We start from the raw sequence: 19,999 nt of genomic DNA on the forward strand, positions 1-19,999 counted from the left end.
TCTTGTCTAGTTCCCCTGAAGGGAGTAATACAGCCCCTTCTATCCTTGTTAACTGTCAACAGATGACATGCTTGTTGAAGACGTCTATATACATTTCAAAACAAATAAGAAATTCTAATCGTAGCCACTTTCCAGTGAGACAGTTGTTTAAAATTAAAGGGTTGCACACACAGAACATTTCATATCATTTACGTTGCAAAGCAGTGAGAAGCATGGTAGCTACAAGTTTTTTGCAACTCCTCTCTTCCAGTCAGTGATTAGCAGGTTTTGCCTGGGTTGGAGGCAGTGGAACGCATCTTCTGTTATTCATTTGTAGTGTCACTGGATGGCCAGCATTTATTGCCCATTCCCAGTTGCCGTTTTGAGGTCATGGTCGTGAGCTGCCTGCATGAACTCCTTCAGTCCATGTATTGTTGATAGACCCTGAAAAGCATTCGGGAGGGAATTCCAGGATTTTGACCCAGCAACACTGAAGGAAAGGCAATATATTTCCAAGTCAGGATGAGTGGCTTGGAGAGCAACCTGCAGGGAGTGGTGTTCCCATGTATCTGCTGCCCTTGACCTTTGAGGTGGAAGTGGGTATAGGTTTGGAAGATGTTGTCTAAGGATGTTTGGTGAATTTCTGCAGTGCATCTTGGAGATTTTACACTCTGCTGCTACTGAGCATCAGTAGTGGAGGAAGAGGATGATGGTCTTGTTCCCCTCAGAAAAGAGGGATGTTACTGCACTCTCTTACTCCATGTACCAATGCAGATCTCATGCATATTGGCTGTTGCATTAATGTGCAAATTTTCTTCAGTGCGTATTCCTGGTCCTTTCTGCCTCAGCACCATCATTCTTAGAAGTGGAAATAAAAGTACGTGAAATTTACAGGACGCAACCAAGCCATTCTGCCCAACTATTCCATATCGGTGTTTATACGCTGTACGGTGTTTACACCTTGTCCAAGTTGATTCTACACCAGAGAGAATCATACATTATGAGAAACTGAAGCTTCACCCCTCCCTATCTCTGAAACCTCTTGCGATTTTAAGGACCTCTAATAGGTCAGCTCTCACTTCTCTCTATCCAAGAGAATACAGAGACCCACACTGTTCATCCTCACTTGATAGCTGACAGGACTTCCAAATCACTACAACCTCAGATACCTATGCTCATCTAACTATGGCCTCTTGATCATAGCACAAAATTCTGAACTTCCACCCCTAAAAATCTCCACCTCGGTCTCTCTCTCTCTCTCTCTCTTTTAAAACACTCCTTAAAAACTAATCTCTTTGACCAAACTTTTGGTTATCTGCCACGTTATCACCTGGTGTAGCTTGCTGGCAAATTTTTTTGACAGCACTCTTGTGATTGATATGAGTCATTTTACAATGTAAAAGGTGTTATATAAATGCAGGCTGTTGTTGTCATTGGAGAGCTAAGCATTTTGAGGTGAGGAGAGCGAAATTGGTGCAGGAGCAGTCAATATAACCCCAATAGCCAGCTCTGAGGAGGAGGTGCTACCTTGCTGTTGTCCTGCTATTACGATGTGGCAAAGGTATGGCTAAGCAATAGAATGGAGAGCCCTTTCCCAGAGCAAGTAAAACAGGGAGTCCAAAGAGAGGGAAAATTTAAAATGGGAAAACATTCCCAAAAGCACATTAGCATATTTTCCTCTTTGTGATACTTTATCACATTTTGTTCAATGTCTCTCTGCTCCATTTTTCTGTATGATGTGAATTTAAGCTCTTGGAATGGTATCTTTGGCTGAATCTTACATCAAATGGACTGCAGTGGCACAAGACGTCAGCTCGCACCATCTTCTCAAGCACGACCAGGAATGGGCAATAAGTGCTGTCCCAACCAGTAAAGCCCATATTTCCTGAATGAATGAAAAGAAAAGCACTTTACCAGCCTCCACCACCGTCTCCCACAATCTTAGCAGGGAACATCGGCTGAGAGGAATGCTGACTCTCCCACTGACATTGTACAGTCCATTGCCCTCAAAAACAGAAATTCTACATCAAGGAGCTCTCTGCTACTTTAGGGAGGAACCTTGCAATGTGGACCCAATGTTTAAAAATGGAGTCCAGTGTAGATAAGCATAGGTATCTGAGATGGTAGTGATTTGGAAGTTCTGTCAGCTATCAATTGAGGATGAACAGTGTAGGTCTCTGTATTCTCTTGGATAAAGAGAAGTGAGAGCTGACCTATTAGAGGTCCTTAAAATCACAAGAGGTTTCAGAGATGGGGAGGGAAGCTTCAGTTTCTCATAATGTATGATTCTCTCTGGTGTAGAATCAACTTGGACAAGGTGTAAACACTGTATAGCGTGTAAACACCGATATGGAATCGTTAGGCAGAATGGCTTGGTTGCGTCCTGTAAAATGAGATTGAGTGTTGGGTGTGGGAGGGGAAACCCGAGCTCAAGGCAAGATATAAACCTTTGGGGTTTGGTTTTGGTGGTCTGCTGGGTTGCCATTCAACATTTTTTTTACTACACCTCAAGGGTACTTCATTGCTTGTAAAAGTGTTTAGAGGTGGCCATGCAGACCACCATATTAGATGCATGTCTTTCCTTTATTAGTAATGTTACTGAATTTTATTCATGTTTTTCAGCGTGTCCACATAGCAGAAAGTTCTGTGTTTAGCCTCAGTCCAGCGAGAGCCCACTCTCCTCCTGTGCCAAGCTCCATTCCATGCTGGGATCTCCTCGCAGGTGCAAGTCAAGCAGATTTCATCACCCCACTACCCCAGAAATATCTGCTGTTCGGCTACTCTCCGCACATTGGCATGAACAGCTGTCAGTTCTGGAGTCTGCCAATTATAATTAGGCAGGATTTTCCGAGGCAAAGTGTGGCAGTACCTCTTGGGGATTCCGGTGAAAGTGGATTTTGTTCCAGGTACAGTGAAAGCAATTTTGATTTAGAAAAAAAGTCTCTTGTTGACATACTCTGCCATGCGTAACTATTTAACTTCAACATTGATATTTCAAGTAACTAACCAAGACACACTGTGGGGACTTGTTGGAGGGCATTCCTATTTGAAGACCGAAATTCAGTAATCCTCTCTTTTATTTCTAAAGCAAGATATAACTTTGCGTGTTTTGCAACTAATCATTTTTGATTCCATTCCTCTGAATTGCAAATTTCCCTTCACAGTTAATGTATTAAACTCTGGCAAGTACACCAAATCGTTTATGGAATTGATTTGCAATGTCGTGTTCAATTGCAGTGATTTATCACTGTCACTATGTGTTTCCCCTACTTGTGATCTGAGAGCTCTGTTGAAACAATAAGCATTGTCAGACCATATTATTATCAAACAGTGAGACTTTGTCATCCAGTTCATGTTGGGTATTCTCTGAGAACAGCTAGAATTTGCAGAAACGCCAGCCAGGATTGGTCATTGTTTTTGAGACAAAATGGACCTGTTAGTGGGATGTAATGTCTCTCAAGGGCTGGTCCAGCATGGAATAACCCCGTTACTACCTACATTACTCTTGATGATTCTTAATTGCCATTCTTCTCAGAGTTAAATTAATGATGAAACATAGTTTGGATATCACGGTGTCACGGGTTGTTCGAGCTTATTTGCGTTCATTCTGCAATGAGTGCTTCCCTCTGGTGACAAGGCCTTAACTGAATTCTCTCAGTCATACTTTTCAGTTCCCCTGTTTGGGTATGTTTGCACAGCGCATGAAGACATGCAAACAGATCTCCAGTCCCCGCCTATTTGTAATACATGTGCCTTTTCACAAGACAATACAGGAGAATAATGGCAGTTATACATTTGGTGTCTATCTTCAAACCCCTCACCCCAACCCCGCTCCCCCCTTTTGTTATTGTAGCCCTCATTGTTGCTGCTGTTCCCTGCCACCCCCAACAATTCCACTCCCTTGCCAAACCTTAACCTTACAACGCTCCTTATTCAGTTCCCTTCTCTGTTTCCTCCTACCCACCACACCTATTCACCTGTTGTTTTTCCCATCCTCAAACGCAGCTCTCAGCCTCTCCAGCCTCTCCCTATAGCTTAAACCCTCCAACCCTGGCAACATCCTTGTAAATCTTTTCTGCTCTCTTTCAAGTTTCACAACGTCCTTCCTATAGCAGGGAGACCAGAATTGAACACTGTATTCCTTCCATTACTTGCATTGTATGCATTTGCGCAAAGAAACTACTTATTACGAAGGAGCCATGTGACTGTACGCTTGTACTCCTTTGAGCTTGGGGGGGGGGGGAAGATGTCTGCTCTCCCAGAACCCAGCCTGGTACATACCTCTTTGAATTTGTGAACATACGTCTTTCCTGTTTTTGCTGAATAAGATTGTGCCTGTGAGTGTAATTACAGCAGGCTGGGGCATCACTGTGTACTTGTGACAGTCTAATGAACGAAGTCTTGACAATCAAGGTCAGGAATCCGGCCTGCCTGAAAGATTTGAAGAACCTAATGATAAAACTCACATTGGGAAACTGACGTTTTGTCTCCTCCCCTTCCGCACTGGCCCAGAAGAGTCTGCCCAGAGAATCGTATTGCACAAGAGCAGCTATTTAGTCCATCATGCCTGTGCAAAATCTTTGACAAAGCTACCGACTATTTCCACTGCCACCGGTCATTCCCTATCATCCTGCAGTTTCGCTATTTCTTTTCAAGCAAATCACCCGTCAGATAATAGTGGCTGCACTTTGTAAGAGCAAACAATTGCAAAGCACTTTGTGATGCTGCTATAACATGGTGATCCAAATAAATTGGAGGATCATGTTTGTTATTTTGATTGGAATGATTGTTTCTAACACAGGCAAAGGGCATCACCATTAGAGACGGCTGTGCAATCTTCTGCACATGTACAGCAAGCATTTGCACTGTCGATGTATAACACTGGCATAAAGTGGTTCTTTATTTTCAACATATATAGGCAAGACTTGAAATAAAATAGTTCAAACAAAATTCTATTTCATGTAGGGCAACTCATGAAAATCAACAAGAGGCATTCTTAAACTGTTTGTGTCCTTGCCCCAGTTCCCTTTGATTTACATCCTGGGGTTTGTGTCAGTTGATGTAGCCAGACATGAAACAATATGCAAGGTGCATCTTAACTGAAAACAATTTATGAATACAGCCAAGCTTTTGACGTACCTTAATTTATATACTCTGCTTCAAGCTTGTATTTCTCGTCAACTGGTAGACTTCCTGTGATGCTCCACCTAGTGGTAGCATTGGCACAGGCATAGACTAATGTTATTTGTATTGGGATTTTCAGAAAGATCAAGGAACAGTTTCATCTTCAGTACTCCTACACTTCTTTCAAAATTCATGGTTCCTGTGAATGAACCTGTATTTGATTTGCCATTTGTCATCATATTAAAAAATATAGAGATGGTGAAGCAAGGGTGGCACAGTGGCTCAGTGGTTAGCACTGCTGCCTCACAGCGTCAGGGACCTGGGTTCGATTCCAGCCTCTGGCAACTGTGCGGTGTTTGCACATTCTCCCCATGTCTGCATGGGTTTCCTCCCAATCCAAAGACCTATAGGTTAGATGTATTCGTCAGGGTATATAGGGTAGGGGAATGGGTGGGTTACTCTTCGGAGGGTTGGTGTGGACTCATTGGGTTGAAGTGTAGATGAGCAGAGATCTCAGTGTCCAGGTACACAGATCCTTGGAAGTTGCCACCCAGATTGACAGGGTGTTAAGAAGGCATACAGTGTTTTAGCTTTTATTAATAGAGGGATTGAGTTCCAGAACCATGAGGTCATGCTACAACTGTACAAAACTCTGGTGTGGCTGCACTGGAATGTTGTGTATAGTTCTGGTCACCACATTATAAGAAGGATGTGGAAGCTTTGGAAAGGGTGCAGAGGAGATTTACTAGGATGTTGCCTGGTATGGAAGGAATGTCTTACGAGGAAAGGCTGAGGGACTTGAGGCTGTTTTCGTTAGAGAGAAGAAGGTTGAGAGGTGACTTAATAGAGACATATAAGATAATCAGAGGGTAAGATAGAGTGGACAGGGAGAGCCTTTTTCAAAGAATGGTGACGGCGAGGACAAGGGGGCATAGCTTTAAATTGAGGGGTGATAGATATAGGACAGATATCAGAGGTAGTTTCTTTATTCAGAGAGTAGTAAGGGTATGGAATGCTTTGCCTGCAATGGTAGTAGATTCGCCAACTTTAAGTACATTTAAGTCGTCATTGAACAAGCATATGGACGTACATGGAATAGTGTAGATTAGATGGGCTTCAGATTGGTATGACAGGTCAGCGCAACATCAAGGGCCGAAGGACCTGTACTGTGTGGTTATGTTCTACGAAGGGCCTGTTTCCACTCTGTCGGGATTCTATGATTCAAAGCTGATGTGAATGACTAGGCCAGGAGCTATCAGGTGACAATGAACAGTCTGAGTCTTGCTATTCTGTTTGATAGGGAAGAGTGAGAGTTGACCTTTTAGAGGTCCTTAAAATCACAGGAGGTTGAGGTTTTGATAGAATAGACATAAAGAGAGAGAGTCGCACAAACAGGGAAGATCAAAACTAGAGCAAAACTAAGATAGTCAACAAGAAATCCAATGGAGTATTTAACCAGGGAGTATGAGAATATGAATCTTTGTACTTCAGGGAATTGGTGAGGTGAAGAGTATATGCATTTAAGGGGAAGGTAGATAAGCACTTGAAGGAGAAAGAGATCTACTGATAGAATTGGATGAGGAAAGATGGAAGGAAACTCGAGCAGAGCGTAAACGCCAGTAGGGACTGCTTGAGCCAAATGGCTTGTGCTTGTGTTCTACATCCAATGTAATCCACTGTAAAACTTGGCTTGATCTGCATATTAGAATATGTTACAGGGTGAACAATATATCCTTATATCATTGGACTAAACACTGTAAATAATATGGGTTGGCTTCATATCCCACTGCTCCCTTGACTGTGATGAAAAACACCAGGCTGATTTATCAGTCTGAACTCCAAGTTGTGTCTCATAGAAGCAGTACAGTAACGTACACTACTTAACTTTATAGTTTAAATCTCAAAAGATAAAACTGCTCAGACTTAAGTTCTCTTTGGTAACCTCTAGACATGTTCCATGATGAAAATTCATAGACACTCAGAAAATATTAGCAGGTTATTGCCATTCAGCCCATTGAGCTCATTCTGCCATTCAGTATGATCATGATTGATTATCTATCTCAGCACCACACTCTTTTGATACCCCATGACACCTTTAGAAATCAATCTATATTTTTCTTAAACATGTTTGATGTCTTGGCTTCTACGGTCTTCTCTGGTAGAGGATTCCCTAAGTTCACCATCCAGTCAGTGCAGATATTTCCCATCTCAGTGTAAAATAACCTTCCTCATATACCAAGACCATGACCCCTTGTTCTGGAGCCCCTCCCTCAGCAAGGGCAAACATCATCCCTACATCCAGTCTAGCCAGCCATGTTCAAATTATGTACTTCAACAAAATCCTTTCCCAATCTTCTTAGCTCCAGTAGGTACTGGTTCGGTTAACCCAGTCTCTCCTCAGGTAAAATCAGTCTGATGAAGCTTTGCTGCACTTTCTCTGTGGTGAATATACCTTTTCTTAGGTAAGGTGACCAACCTGCACGCAATGCTCCAGGTGTGGTCCCAGCATAGCCCTTTATAGCTGCAATAAGGTGTCCCTGCTCCAGTACTCAGACCATCTTGCACTGAAGGCTACCATATCAATTGCCTTCCTACCTGCTAGCTGCAGGTCCATGCTTACTTCCAACGACTCAGGGCCCCTTGAACGAAAACCTTTTCTAATCTATCACCATTTAAATAATACCATTATTCTGTTTTTCCTACTGACGTAGATAATTTTACATTGAAGTTGTACTGCATCGAATGTGCAGTTGCCCACTTACTCAATTTGTGTAAATTGCCTTGAAACCTCTTTACATCCTCCTTAGTACTCTGACTCTCACTTAGTTTTGTGTCATCAGCAAATTTGGAAATGTTGCATTTGATTCCCTCATCCAATTTGCTGGTGTTTATTGTGAATAGCTGGGGACCTAACATTGATTCCCTGCAGTATCACATTGTCACCACCTTCCACTCTGAAATGATCTATCTATTCCTACTCTCTGTTCCCTGTCTGTTTACTAAGTTTTGATCCATGAAGGTATGTTGACATAAATCCCATGTGTTTTATTTTTGCACCAAACTTTTCAGTGGGACTTTACCCAAAGCTTTCTGAATGCACCACATTCACTAGTTCTCCTTTTTCTATTCTACTAGTTACATCCTCAAAAAAACTCCGGTAGATTGGTGATAATAAATGTGCCCTCACACAGCCCGTTAATCTGTCATTTTACACTGGCACAGATTTCTTTTCAACACAGGTGAGCAACAGGATGGCACAAAGAGAACAGATATTTTATTTTCCTAGTTAAAATTCCAGAGAAAATTCTATGTTTGTAAGAAACTGCTTACTATATATTTTGCAGCTACGTAATCACATGTTCTGGATTAACCCTTTAAATCAGTAAATTAGTATAAAAGATGTACACTGCGTAAAAATGAAATTCAATACAAAATACTTCGGATGCTAGAAATACGAAGAAAGTTTAGTGGTTTGGAAGCGTCTGTGGAAAGAGAAACAGAATTAGCATTTCAGTTGCATATTATGAATACCTTGTGCAATTCTGGCCATCACACAATCAAAAAGACATAATTGTACTGAAGGGGATGCAGAGGAGGTTCATCAGGAGGATGCCTGCGATGAAAAGTCTGTTATGAGGAGAAACTGAATAGACTGGGTTTGTTTTCCTTGGAGCAGAGGAAGCTGAGGGGTGATCTAATTGAGGTATACAAAATTAGAGAATCTCCTCCCCATCAGGGCAGAATGGCGACTCAGTGATTAACATTGCGACCTCACAGCACCAGGGACAGTGGTTTGATTCCTCGGTGTGGATTTGTCGGTGTGGAATTTGCACATTGTCCCTGTGTCTGTATGGGTTTTCTCTGGGTGGTCTGGTTTCCACCCACAGTCCAAAGATATGCAAGTTAGGTGGATTGGCTATGGTGTCCAAGGATATGTAGACTATGGGTTACAGGGATAGGGTAGGGGATGGTTCTGGTAGAATGCCCTTTGGAGGGTCGGTGTGGACCGGGTGGGCCGAATGGACTGCTTCCACACTGTAGCATTTCTATTTGTCAAAGACCAGAGTTACAAGTTTAAGGTGAGGAGTAAGTAGTTTAGAGGAGATATGAGGAAACAGTTTTTCACCCAGAAATATAGAACATGCTGCCGAGGGGGTATTCTTGCAACATTTAAGAAGCATCTGGATGCCTACTTAAAATGCCAGAGCATAGTATACTATGGACCAAGTAAATGGATTAGTGTTGGTTGGTCAACACAGACATGGTGGGCCGAAGGGCCTGTTTCTATATTGTATAACTTTCTATCTTTCTTTCTGTGTGTGTGTCTCTCTCTCTCTCTCTCTCTCTCTCTAAATCTGTATTGTGTTATGAAGAAATGTTATATTGCACTTGAAATATTAGCTCTGTTTCTTTCTCCAGAGATGCTGCCAGACCTGCTGCGTTTCTCCAACATTTTCTTTTGCTGCATATAATGGCTTCAGTTAATGAGTTGTCATGGGTTTTTTTCCACTTTTCTGAATAAAGATTGAGATCATTGGCTCAAACATGTCATCTCCCCCTCCAAGAGAAACTACTTTTGGCAGCTTTGTGACTCCTTTTCAACACAAACACAGAGCATTGTGGAGGAGGAAAGTCTGAAAAAAGTGCAGAAAATGTTGGAAATACTAAGTTAGGTCTGGCAGCATCTGTGGACGGTAGGAAACTATTAACATTTCAAACCAATGACCCATTACCAGAATGGTTGTGACTAAAATTCACTGGGCTGAAAGTCACTGATACAGAAGAGGTTCTGGGCCGTTGTTGTCTCTTTAAAAAGCAAGAGCCAACATTGAGGGATTTTGAGGGACTGCACAGCGTGAGATTGTTCCATTGGTAAGAATAGAGCCACAGATAATTTTGTTTCGACACAGCAACATGTTATGATCTGAAATGTGGTGCCCGAATGGTGAATGGACACAGATTCAATAGCAACTTTCAAAGTGGTATTATTGCCAGACTGTTAATCCAGAGATCCAGGTAATGTTCTCGGGATCTGGGTTAGAATCCTGCCATGGCAGATGGTGGAATTTGAATTTAATAAAAATCGGAACGAATGCAGGTGAGCGTGATTGTTGTCAATTTTCAGGGAAAACCCATCTAGTTTTCTGATGCCCTCGAAGGAAGGAAATCAATTGTCCTTACTTGTGATTCCAGTCCAACAAGCATTGTGATTGACTCTTAACTGTCCTCTGGCAGTTAGGGTTGGGCAGTATACACTAGCCTAGCCAGTGGTACTCTCATCTCTGAATGAATAAAAAAAAAGTGGGACTGATTGGGTAGCTTTGATTAAAGAACTGTCTCCTCCTGTACTCTATAATTTTTCAAACTTAACTGTTTCTAAATTAAAATGAGGCATGGCAATTTATAGAAGCCAATTCACTTCATGAAAGCGGAATAACTCTCTTTGGAATCCCATTGTATCTCATCCATTAGACATTAAAGGACATTTGAAGGACAAGAAGATTTCCAGAAACAACTTTTTTTTGTTTTGCATCTTATTATAGCATCAAGTTTTGCTGAAACTGTAGCTGTATCAGGTTGGATCATACATTTGGCATTGAGACAAATACCACATTTATTCTATTCTTATCTTACATCTGTTCTTAATGAAGCCTTCAGATCTTCTTTTAGGGAGGGTGAAGCAGTTAAAATTTTTAATTTTTTTTTCAATCATGAAGTACATAAATCTTGGAGCAATATGGGAGGTGACTGAGGCAGTTGGTGCCATTCCACTGACTGGGAAAAGCTGGCTGTGAATCCCAGACTCCTCTGACAGCTAGTTACTGATTCAGCCTGTTCATCGGTTTGCAGTGCTCCGTGGAAGAGCAAAGGAAGAGCAAAAGGAAAATTTAGACATGGGCAGTGCATCAACATGGACAAAAGTCTTGATACCTGCCAGTGACTGAGACCACAGAATGTCCACCATTAATCACTGACCTTCACGGCCAGTATGGAGCGCCTATGACCCACAACAAACAGAAAAATATGAAAAGCATGCCTACATTTTTTTAAAAATAAGATTCCAGATTTATCATCCCATGTTGCTATTCCCACTCACACTCTCCCACAAAGCTGTCTTTATTCTGGACAGTATTGAAACAAGTTATTGCCAGATGTCTGCCTGTGTACCCATGTCAGTGATTCATTTGGGGGGCACCACGAATTGACCTGCCCTCCAACCTTGTACTTCAAAAAGCAGCCGATCTCAACTTTAAATCTAGCTGGTTCTGAAATGTTTTAAGGCTGGAGGAGGCTTCTCTGGGATATAAACACTGCTACAGGCCTTTTGAGTCAACTCACTGTTTCTGTGCTATAAGTTCAATATAGACAAGCAGGAGGTTGGAAGAAAACAGCTAGCCAGGCAGCATCAGGAGGTGGAGAAGTCAATGTTTTGGGTGTAACCCTTCTTCAGGACTAGGGGTAAGGGAGAGGGTGGGGGTAGGTGATGTGTGCATAGGTGAACACAGGTAGAGGCTATGACCTGATTGGGAGGAATGAATCCAGTTGGTGGCGGGAAGGAAGGGTCGGTCAGAGGAATGGAAGGGAGGGGGAAGGGCTGAAAAGGGAGTCAGGGAATGGGAAGGGAGGTTGTTTGAAATTAGAGAACTCAATGTTAAGTCCTCTGGGCTGTATGCTGTCCAGGCAGAAGATGAGGTGTTGTTCCTCCAATATGTAGTCTGGACTCAGTATGGCAATGGAGGAGGCCAGGGATGGTCAAGTCGGAAAGCTTGATATAGTTCGTTATAGCTATAAACTCACCTTAACACTGAATTGTTCCTCAGAGTGCTCTTACGCTATCATTGGCATTGGGCAACTTTCTGAAAAGGTCTTGGCACACTTTTGTCTTGGTGTGTGAGATGGATCAGCTTTCCATTAGTTCCAGTCATCCTATGGAGCTGACATGGAGGCACATGTGTTAGTGTCAGACAATGCAACATCAGCATTTGGAGCATTTCCCTTGGCAACTGAGTCAGTAGCTTTGCTAAGTTTCTCCACTTTAATATGCAGGCAGGCTTTCTATGGTGCCTGGAGCTCTCTTGATGAGTGTTCTCTCCAGACTACAACTCAAGGTAGTGTTCCACCCATATCTCCATTGTTTGTTGCAATCAATGAAGACCTCCCCTGTCTTTGTTTTCAAAGGAGCAATATTCTTGGCAGATGGACCTGTAGCATTTTTGATCCTTTTGAGCCTGTTCAAGCAATCCCCCATGTCATAAGGCATTTGAATGTTTTGGCAAAGTTAAAACCAGAAGTCATTGATGGATCACCGTGCATTTGTCAGAAGTAATTACATAGACTCCCTCGTCCCTTCATCTGCAACCATTTCAACATTGATCTTCTGACATAAGGTCAGACATGGAGATTGTAGCAGCAATCTATAGTATTACAAAGATGCACTGCAGGAATTCACCAAGGCTTCTCTGACAGTGTTAAAAATCACACAACACCAGGTTATAGTCCAACAGGTTTAATTGGAAACATTAGCCTTCGGAGCACCGCACCTTCATCAGGTGGTTGTGGAGGACACAATTGTAAGACACAGAATTTGTAGCAAAAGTAAACTTCTCTGACAGTATCATCCAAACTCACAACCTCAACCACCTACACGGACAAAGGTAGTACCACTACCTGCATGTTCATCTTGATGTGAAGCAATATCACTGCCATTCCTTCACTGTCTTTGGATTAAAATTCTGGAGCTCCATCCTTGACAACCCTGTACACCCTAAGGACTGCAATGATTCAAGAAGACAGCTCAATACCACCTTCTCGAGAAAACAGCTCACCATGTCTACCCTTGTCCTTGTAGCTGCTAGATGGAAATTAGCAAAAGACAATTAATGCTGGCCTAGCCAGCTTGCCCTTATGTTCCAGAAACAAATGACAAAGAAATGGGACCTGGGTGTTTTTAACTCGATGACCTTCCAAACACATCACCCCACCCAGTTAAAATCCTGAAACTGGTACATTAGCTGGCAATGACGAATGTACATTCTGGCAGGAGAATCTGGGCGGGCTGAACATTCCTTTTTGGTGTGTGGACGAGCACTCTGTTCCCAAAAGTACAGTCTGAAACTGGACTAAGGTGACTTGGCCTTTTCTTTGAGGCCTCTTCTGACTCTGCTCCACCTCAGCTTACACACCAACTACCTCCTCATCTCTTCTCAATGTGGAAGAGAGATTAAGTTACAAAGGTGTTATCTGAACCCCAGGTGCATGTAAAGAGAAAGTCTTTGCTGTTCATCAGGAAATAAGTAGGGCATGCCACACTCACCCCATGCATGATTTGAAGTTTTCTTGGAGCAGGATTAAGGTTGCTCTATCTTAAGGAGTGGTTTTGAAGTTGATCAACATCAGCTGGATCAGTAAACCAAACATCTTGACTTTATGAAGTGACTCCTTGGTCTTGTCTATCCTGAATCTAGAATGTCAATATTACAGCTCACTCATTCTCGTGTTTACGGGAATGGTAAAATGTCAACAGGTTTGTTAATCTTTTTGACTTCAGCTTTCAAGACAGAAATTGGGATAAAAAGGAAAAGAAAACCGACTGGAAATCACATCAGTAAAAATACATAGGAAGGAAGATTTGCAATTGTGACTTTTGTAGATTCTTTACATTGAAGTATTTTTGAGGTGAAGTCACTGTTGTAATGTGGGAAACTTGGCAGCTGAGTGACTCACAAGGTCCCACAAATAGTAGTGTGATTCTGAGCAGAAGTTTTACTTTTCATTTATTTGGCTTAGTGGATAAATATGGGCCATCTTTGTTGTTTTGAAATACGTGCTCACAAGCACTCCTTAGTCTGTGCATGCATTTTGTGCTCAAACCTTTGGGTTTGGCCTAGCAACTACAACCGTTGACATTAGAGTTCTGGTTAATTAATTAACTGATCTGGAGGTGATGAAATACTTCACACCACCTTCCTTAGGAAGTTCTAGCTGCAAAGTTCCATTGAGGACATTCTTTTCCAACCACCAATGAAGGCCCTTATTGGTCAATTGCCAGACAATTGAAGGCCTCAGTTCATCATCTGCTGAAAGAATGGTGATTAGTTTCCCGATTGGGGTGACCTGCCTGCCATTTTGGTACAATTGGCAGCATGGATATGGGGGAGCAAAGGAATGACTTTAAGCCCTCCACTCCCCGGATCACCCAAAATGTAAGCTTCATCCAATGACATTTAGGATCAGAGCTGCCAGCCTCTGATTGCCCAGAAGCTTCTGGCAACCGTGTGATACCAGTATCAAGGCCTGTGATAGACCCAAGCTGTCCCTGTCAGCTGTTATGATATGGCAGTCATATGATAGGTTGAGTTACCTCAGCAGTTGGCTGGAGTGTTAATCTCCAATAAACAAGCTTGCCCCCACACTTAGTTGCTGAAATGGAAAATTGTACCAAGAGTAAAAAATTTTTGTAATTTATAATCCCTCTTCCTCTTGTTTCAGAGCTGTGGTGGTGTCTTATCAGGAATACCTCGGTGTCACCTACATAACTGTCAGTGAAGATTCCAATCCTCGAATGATCATCCACAACAGGTGCACTGTCGCAATCACGATGAAAGAAAATCTGAAAGGTAGAACCATGATTTAACATCTCTGAGCTGTAGTTACTATTAGATAAAGCTTGTACTTTGATGCTTGGACCTAATCAGTTTAACTTTAACATGAGAATGTGGAAGAGGCAAAAGCCAAGGCCATAATTATAAGATAGGCATGAATTAAACCATGGATAAATATTAGAGTAATATCAATTGCTGTATGAATTACTTATTGCTTCCTGTTATTTCCAATGATTTTTGATTGTGTGGTGATAAAGTAGGCAATCTTACCAATTTTGAAAACCATCCAAGACGGGTTGCACCTGAACTGGAAGGGGACCAATGTCCTGGGTGGAAGGTTTGCTCGAGTTGTTCAGGAGGGTTTAAACTAGTATGGCAGGGGGGTGGGAACCTGAGCTGTATACCGGAGGTGCGAGTTGTTGGAGATGAGGCAATAGCAAGAGGTACCGCAGCCAGTGGGAAGGAACTTCCTGGAAAAGAACCAAGGGATCGTTTAAAGTGTGATTTGCTTTAATGCAAGGATATCAGGAATAAAAGTGATGAGCTTAGAGCATGGATCAGTACCTGGTGCTATCATGTTGTGGCCATAACAGAGATGTGGGTTTCTCAGGGGCAGGAATGGTTGCTGGATGTTCCAGGGTTTAGAACATTTAAAAAGAATAGGGAGGGGGGGAAAAGAGGAGGGGGTGTAGCACTGCTAATCAGAGAGGGTATCACAGCTACAGAAGCTTCCATTGTCGAGGAGGGTCTGCCTACTGAGTCAGTATGGGTGAAATTAGGAACAGTAAGGGAGCAGTCACCTCGTTAGGGGTTTACTACAGGCCCCCCAGTAGCAGCAGGGAGATTCAAGAAAGCATAGGTCGGCAGATTTTGGAAAAGTGTGAATGCAGTAGGGTAGTTGTAATGGGTGACTTTAACTTTCCCAATATTGATTGGAACCTCCTCCGAGCAGATGGTTTGGAAGGAGCTGTTTTTGTAAGGTGTGTTCAGGAGGGTTTCCTAACTCAGTATGTTGACAGGCTGACGAGGGGACAGACCATTTGAATTTGATGCTCGGCAATGAGCCCGGGCAGATCTTGCGTGGGAGAGCGTTTTGGGGATAGTGACCTCAACTGCCTCACATTCTACATAGCTATGGAGAAGGAGAGAAGCAGGCACAATGGGAGGATATTTAATTGGGGTAAAGGAAGCTATGATGCTATCAGACGTGCGTTGGGAAGCATGGACTGGGAGCAATTGTTCCATGGAAAGAGCACTATAGACATGTGGAGACTGTTTAAGGAACAGTTGTTGCGAGTGATGCACAAATGTGTTCCTCTGAGACAGGCAAGAAGGGGTAAGATAAAGGAACCTTGGATGACGAAAGCAGAGGAGCTTCTCGTCAAAAGAAAGAAGGCAGCTTACGTAAGGTGGAGGAGCAAGGGTCTTGCTCAGCTCTAGAGGATTACAGGCAGGCGAGGAAGGAGCTCAAAAATGGTCTGAGGAGAGCCAGGAGGGGGCACGAAAAAAGCTTGGCAGGAAGGATTAGAGAGAATCCAAAGGCATTTTACATGTATGTGAGGAATAAGAGAATGATCAACGAGAGAATAGGGCCGATCAGGGATAGCATAGGAAACGTGTGTAGAGTCTGAGGAGGTAGGGGAAGCCCTAAATGAGTTTTTTGCTTCTGTCTTTACTAAAGAGAAACCATTGAGGAGCAGGTAAGCATGCTGGAACAGATAGAGATTGAGGAAGCTGATGTGTTGAAGATTACTTACAGTGTGGAACCAGGCCCTTCGTGGGCGGCACAGTGGCACAGTGGTTAGCACTACTGCCTCACAGCACCAGAGACCCGGGTTCAATTCCAGCCTCAGGCGATTGACTGTGTGGAGTTTGCACATTCTCCCCATGTCTGCGTGGGTTTCCTCCGGGTGCTCCGGTTTCCTCCCACAGACCAAAAATGTGCAGGTTAGGTGAATTGGCCATGCCCGGACCAGATTTGTCCTCGGCTGCTTTGGGAAACGAGAAATGTGATTGCTTCGCCGCTTGCGAAGATCTTTGCATCCTCGCTCTCCACTGGAGTCGTACCGGAGGACTGGAGAGAGGCAAATGTAATTCCTCTCTTCAAGAAAGGAAATAGGAAAATCCCCGGCAATTACAGACCAGTCAGTCTCACATCTGTCGTCTGCAAGGTGTTAGAAAGGATTCTGAGGGATAAGATTTATGACCATCTGGAAGAGCATCGCTTGATTAAAGGCAGTCACCATGGCTTTGTGAGGGGCAGATCATGCCTCACAAACCTTATTGAGTTCTTTGAGAATGTTACTGGACAAGTTGATGAGGATCGAGCGGTGGATGTTGTGTATATAGACTTCAGTAAGGCATTTGATAAGGTTCCCCATGGTAGGCTCATTCAGGAGGAATGGGATACAGGGAAATTTAGCTGTCTGGATACAGAATTGGTTGGTCGACAGAAAACAGTGAGTGGTAGTAGAAGGAAAATATTCTGCCTGGAAGTCTGTGGTGAGTGGTGTTCCACAGGGCTCTGTCCTTGGGCCTCTACTCTTTGTAATTTTTATTAATGACTTGGATGAGGAGATTGAAGGATGGGTTAGCAAGTTTGCAGATGACACAAAGGTTGGTGGTGTCGTTGACAGTATAGAGGACTGTTGTAGGCTGCAGCGTGATGCAGAGATGGGCTGAGAGGTGGCAGATGGAGTTCAACCTGGATAAATGCGAGGTGATACATTTTGGAAGTTCGAACTTGAAAGTTGAGTACAGGATTAAAGACAGGAGTGTGGAGGAACAGCGGGATATTGGTGTGCAGGTACATGGATCCCTTAAAATTGCCACCCAGGTGGACAGGGTTATTAAGAAAGCATATGGTGTTTTGGCTTTCATTAACAGGGGGATTGAGTATAAGAGCCGTGAGATCTTGTTGCAGCTCTATAAAACTTTGGTTAGACCGCACTTGGAATACTGTGTCCAGTTCTGGTCGCCATATTATAGGAAAGATGTGGATGCTTTGGAGAGGGTTCAGAGGAGACTTACCAGGATGCTGCCTGGAATGGAGGGGTTATCTTACGAAGAGAGGTTGACTGAGCTCGGACTTTTTCCATTGGAAAAAAGAAGGAAGAGAGGGGACCTAATTGAGGTGTATGAGATAATGAGAGGCATAGATAGAGTTGATAGCCAGAAACTTTTCCCCAGGGTAGAAATTGTTGACACGGGGGGGGTCATAGTTTTAAGCTGTTTGGTGGAAAGTATAGAGGGGATGTCAGAGGTGGGTTCTTTACGCAGAGAGTTGTGAGAGCATGGAATGCGTTGCCAGCAGCAGCTGTGGAAGCGAGGTCATTGGGGATATTTAAGAGACTGCTGGACATGCATATGGTCACAGAAATTTGAGGGTTCGTACATTAGGTTTACCTCACAAGAAGATCAATGGTCGGCACAACATCGTGGGCTGAAGGGCCTGTTCTGTGCTGTACTGTTCTATGTTCTATGTAGGAACTCAAGTCTACTGAACTGGAAAAATAGGGATTTGTTTCTTTCATTGTACTGTCTGAATGTTCTGTTTTTTGTGCTGTTGTCAATGACTGAGTTTTGCACCTATAGTATTACACAGAAATTACAGACAGACACATGCCATTCCACCCAAATGTGAGAAAATCTATATGTCAACATAGATCCTCTACATAAACCTGCTCACACCTCACCTCATCACTCCCCTTCAACATTATCACTCTGTTCTTTTCTCTCTCTCATTCATCTTAAATTCATAGTATATTTCAGATTAATCATTCTTTCTGTTGTTTCAGGTGCCCCAAAATGTGCAGTTTATTGTCGAAAAATTCCCGCTGAGTGTTCGGTGCACCATGAACTTTATCATCAAGTTTGGAGTTTCCCCGAATGCAAAACTAAAGACCACCTTCCCAGCATCCACCTCAGTATGGTACCCTCATCTGAGGCTTCTGAGGAATGGAGTGATGTCATTGATCTGAATAGTCCTGGGACTCAGGTAAGATGTCACATCTTTGTTTTATCTTTTGGTTCAGTTTGTGTGATTTTTAAAAAAAAAGGCTTTATTTTCTGGTTTATCAGATTCACATTATGTACTTTGATGCAGATTTGGATGAGAACATACGAAATGGAAGTCAGCGTAGCCATTCATTTCCTGGAGCCTGCTCCACCATCCAATAAGGACATGACTTATCCAATTATGACTTTAACTCCACTTCCTTGCCTGCCCACATAAATCCCATTAACTATTTTTAAGGCAGACTTAGAGAGATTTTTGACTGACAAGGGCATCAAAGGTTATTAGCGTTCGAAGGGAATGTGGAGTTGAGGCCTCAATCAGATCAGCCATGATCTTATCAAATGACAGAATAGGCTGATGCACCTAAATCATATGTTTATTAGATGGAGGGTTCGCATTGTTAATAAAGGTTGGTCGCTAGTTAGAGATGACCTTGGTTCAGGGCATCAGAGAGTAGAATTGTTGGGTGGAGACGAGGAATAGTAAGTAAAAGAGGTTCCTACTGGGGGCGGTCTGCAGGCCCTCTCGTAATAACCACAAATAATCAGAGCAGAGTATGCAAGAAGTAATGTTCAGGGCTTGTGATAAAGGCAATAATCATAGGTGATGTTAATCTATATATAAACTTGAAAAATCGGATTGAAAGCAGTAGCCTGGATGAAGAGTTCATGGAATGTTTTTGCCATAGTTTCTTAAAGAAACACGTTTTGTAACAACCAGAGAACAGGTTAAATTAGCTTTGGTATTGTATAATGTGATAGGATAAATAAATGGCCTCAGAGTAGAGGCACCAATAGGTTGCAGCAACCACAATTTGATTAAATTTTCCATCCAGTTTAAAGGGGGAAGAAGTGTATTCAACCTAAATATATACAACTATGTCAGCATGTAAGCTGAACGAGTTGAACTGAACTGGGCTAGGGGTTAGTGTAGTAGCAGTTCTTTAAGGGGATATTTCAGATTCCTCACGATATGTCTATTTCCGATATAAAAAAATATTTTAAAGGGAGAATCCATCATCCCTGATTATCGGGAGGTCTACAGCACAGAAAGAAGCTCTTGGCCTATTGCTTCTGCACTGGTCCAGAGGTCAGAAAAGTTATCTAAAGTTGTCAGGGAAAGCGTGAAATTTAAGGAAAATGCATATAATTGCGTAAAAATGAGGGGCAGTGTGAGACTATATGGACCGAATGGCCTGCTTCCACACTGTAGTGATTCTATGATTTCATGAAAAATGAGTAGCTGGTCCGATGATTGGTCAGACTATAAATAACAA

General features: G+C 42.7%; 1 protein-coding gene across 6 annotated transcripts in view; it reads left to right on the plus strand.

The window, feature by feature from the left end:
* The window catches only part of LOC122548836 (vacuolar protein sorting-associated protein 13B-like), a 968,370-nt gene that overhangs the window by 912,952 nt on the left and 35,419 nt on the right, over positions 1–19,999 (plus strand). For all 6 annotated transcript variants that reach the window (XM_043687672.1, XM_043687667.1, XM_043687669.1 and 3 more), the window contains 3 exons: positions 2,602–2,885; positions 14,593–14,720; positions 18,503–18,702. In XM_043687672.1, the coding sequence (XP_043543607.1) occupies positions 2,602–2,885; positions 14,593–14,720; positions 18,503–18,702 (612 nt within the window). The remainder of the gene's footprint in view (positions 1–2,601; positions 2,886–14,592; positions 14,721–18,502; positions 18,703–19,999) is intronic.

Source organism: Chiloscyllium plagiosum, chromosome 4 (assembly GCF_004010195.1).
Source record: "Chiloscyllium plagiosum isolate BGI_BamShark_2017 chromosome 4, ASM401019v2, whole genome shotgun sequence".
NCBI classification, from domain to species: Eukaryota; Metazoa; Chordata; class Chondrichthyes; order Orectolobiformes; family Hemiscylliidae; genus Chiloscyllium; species Chiloscyllium plagiosum.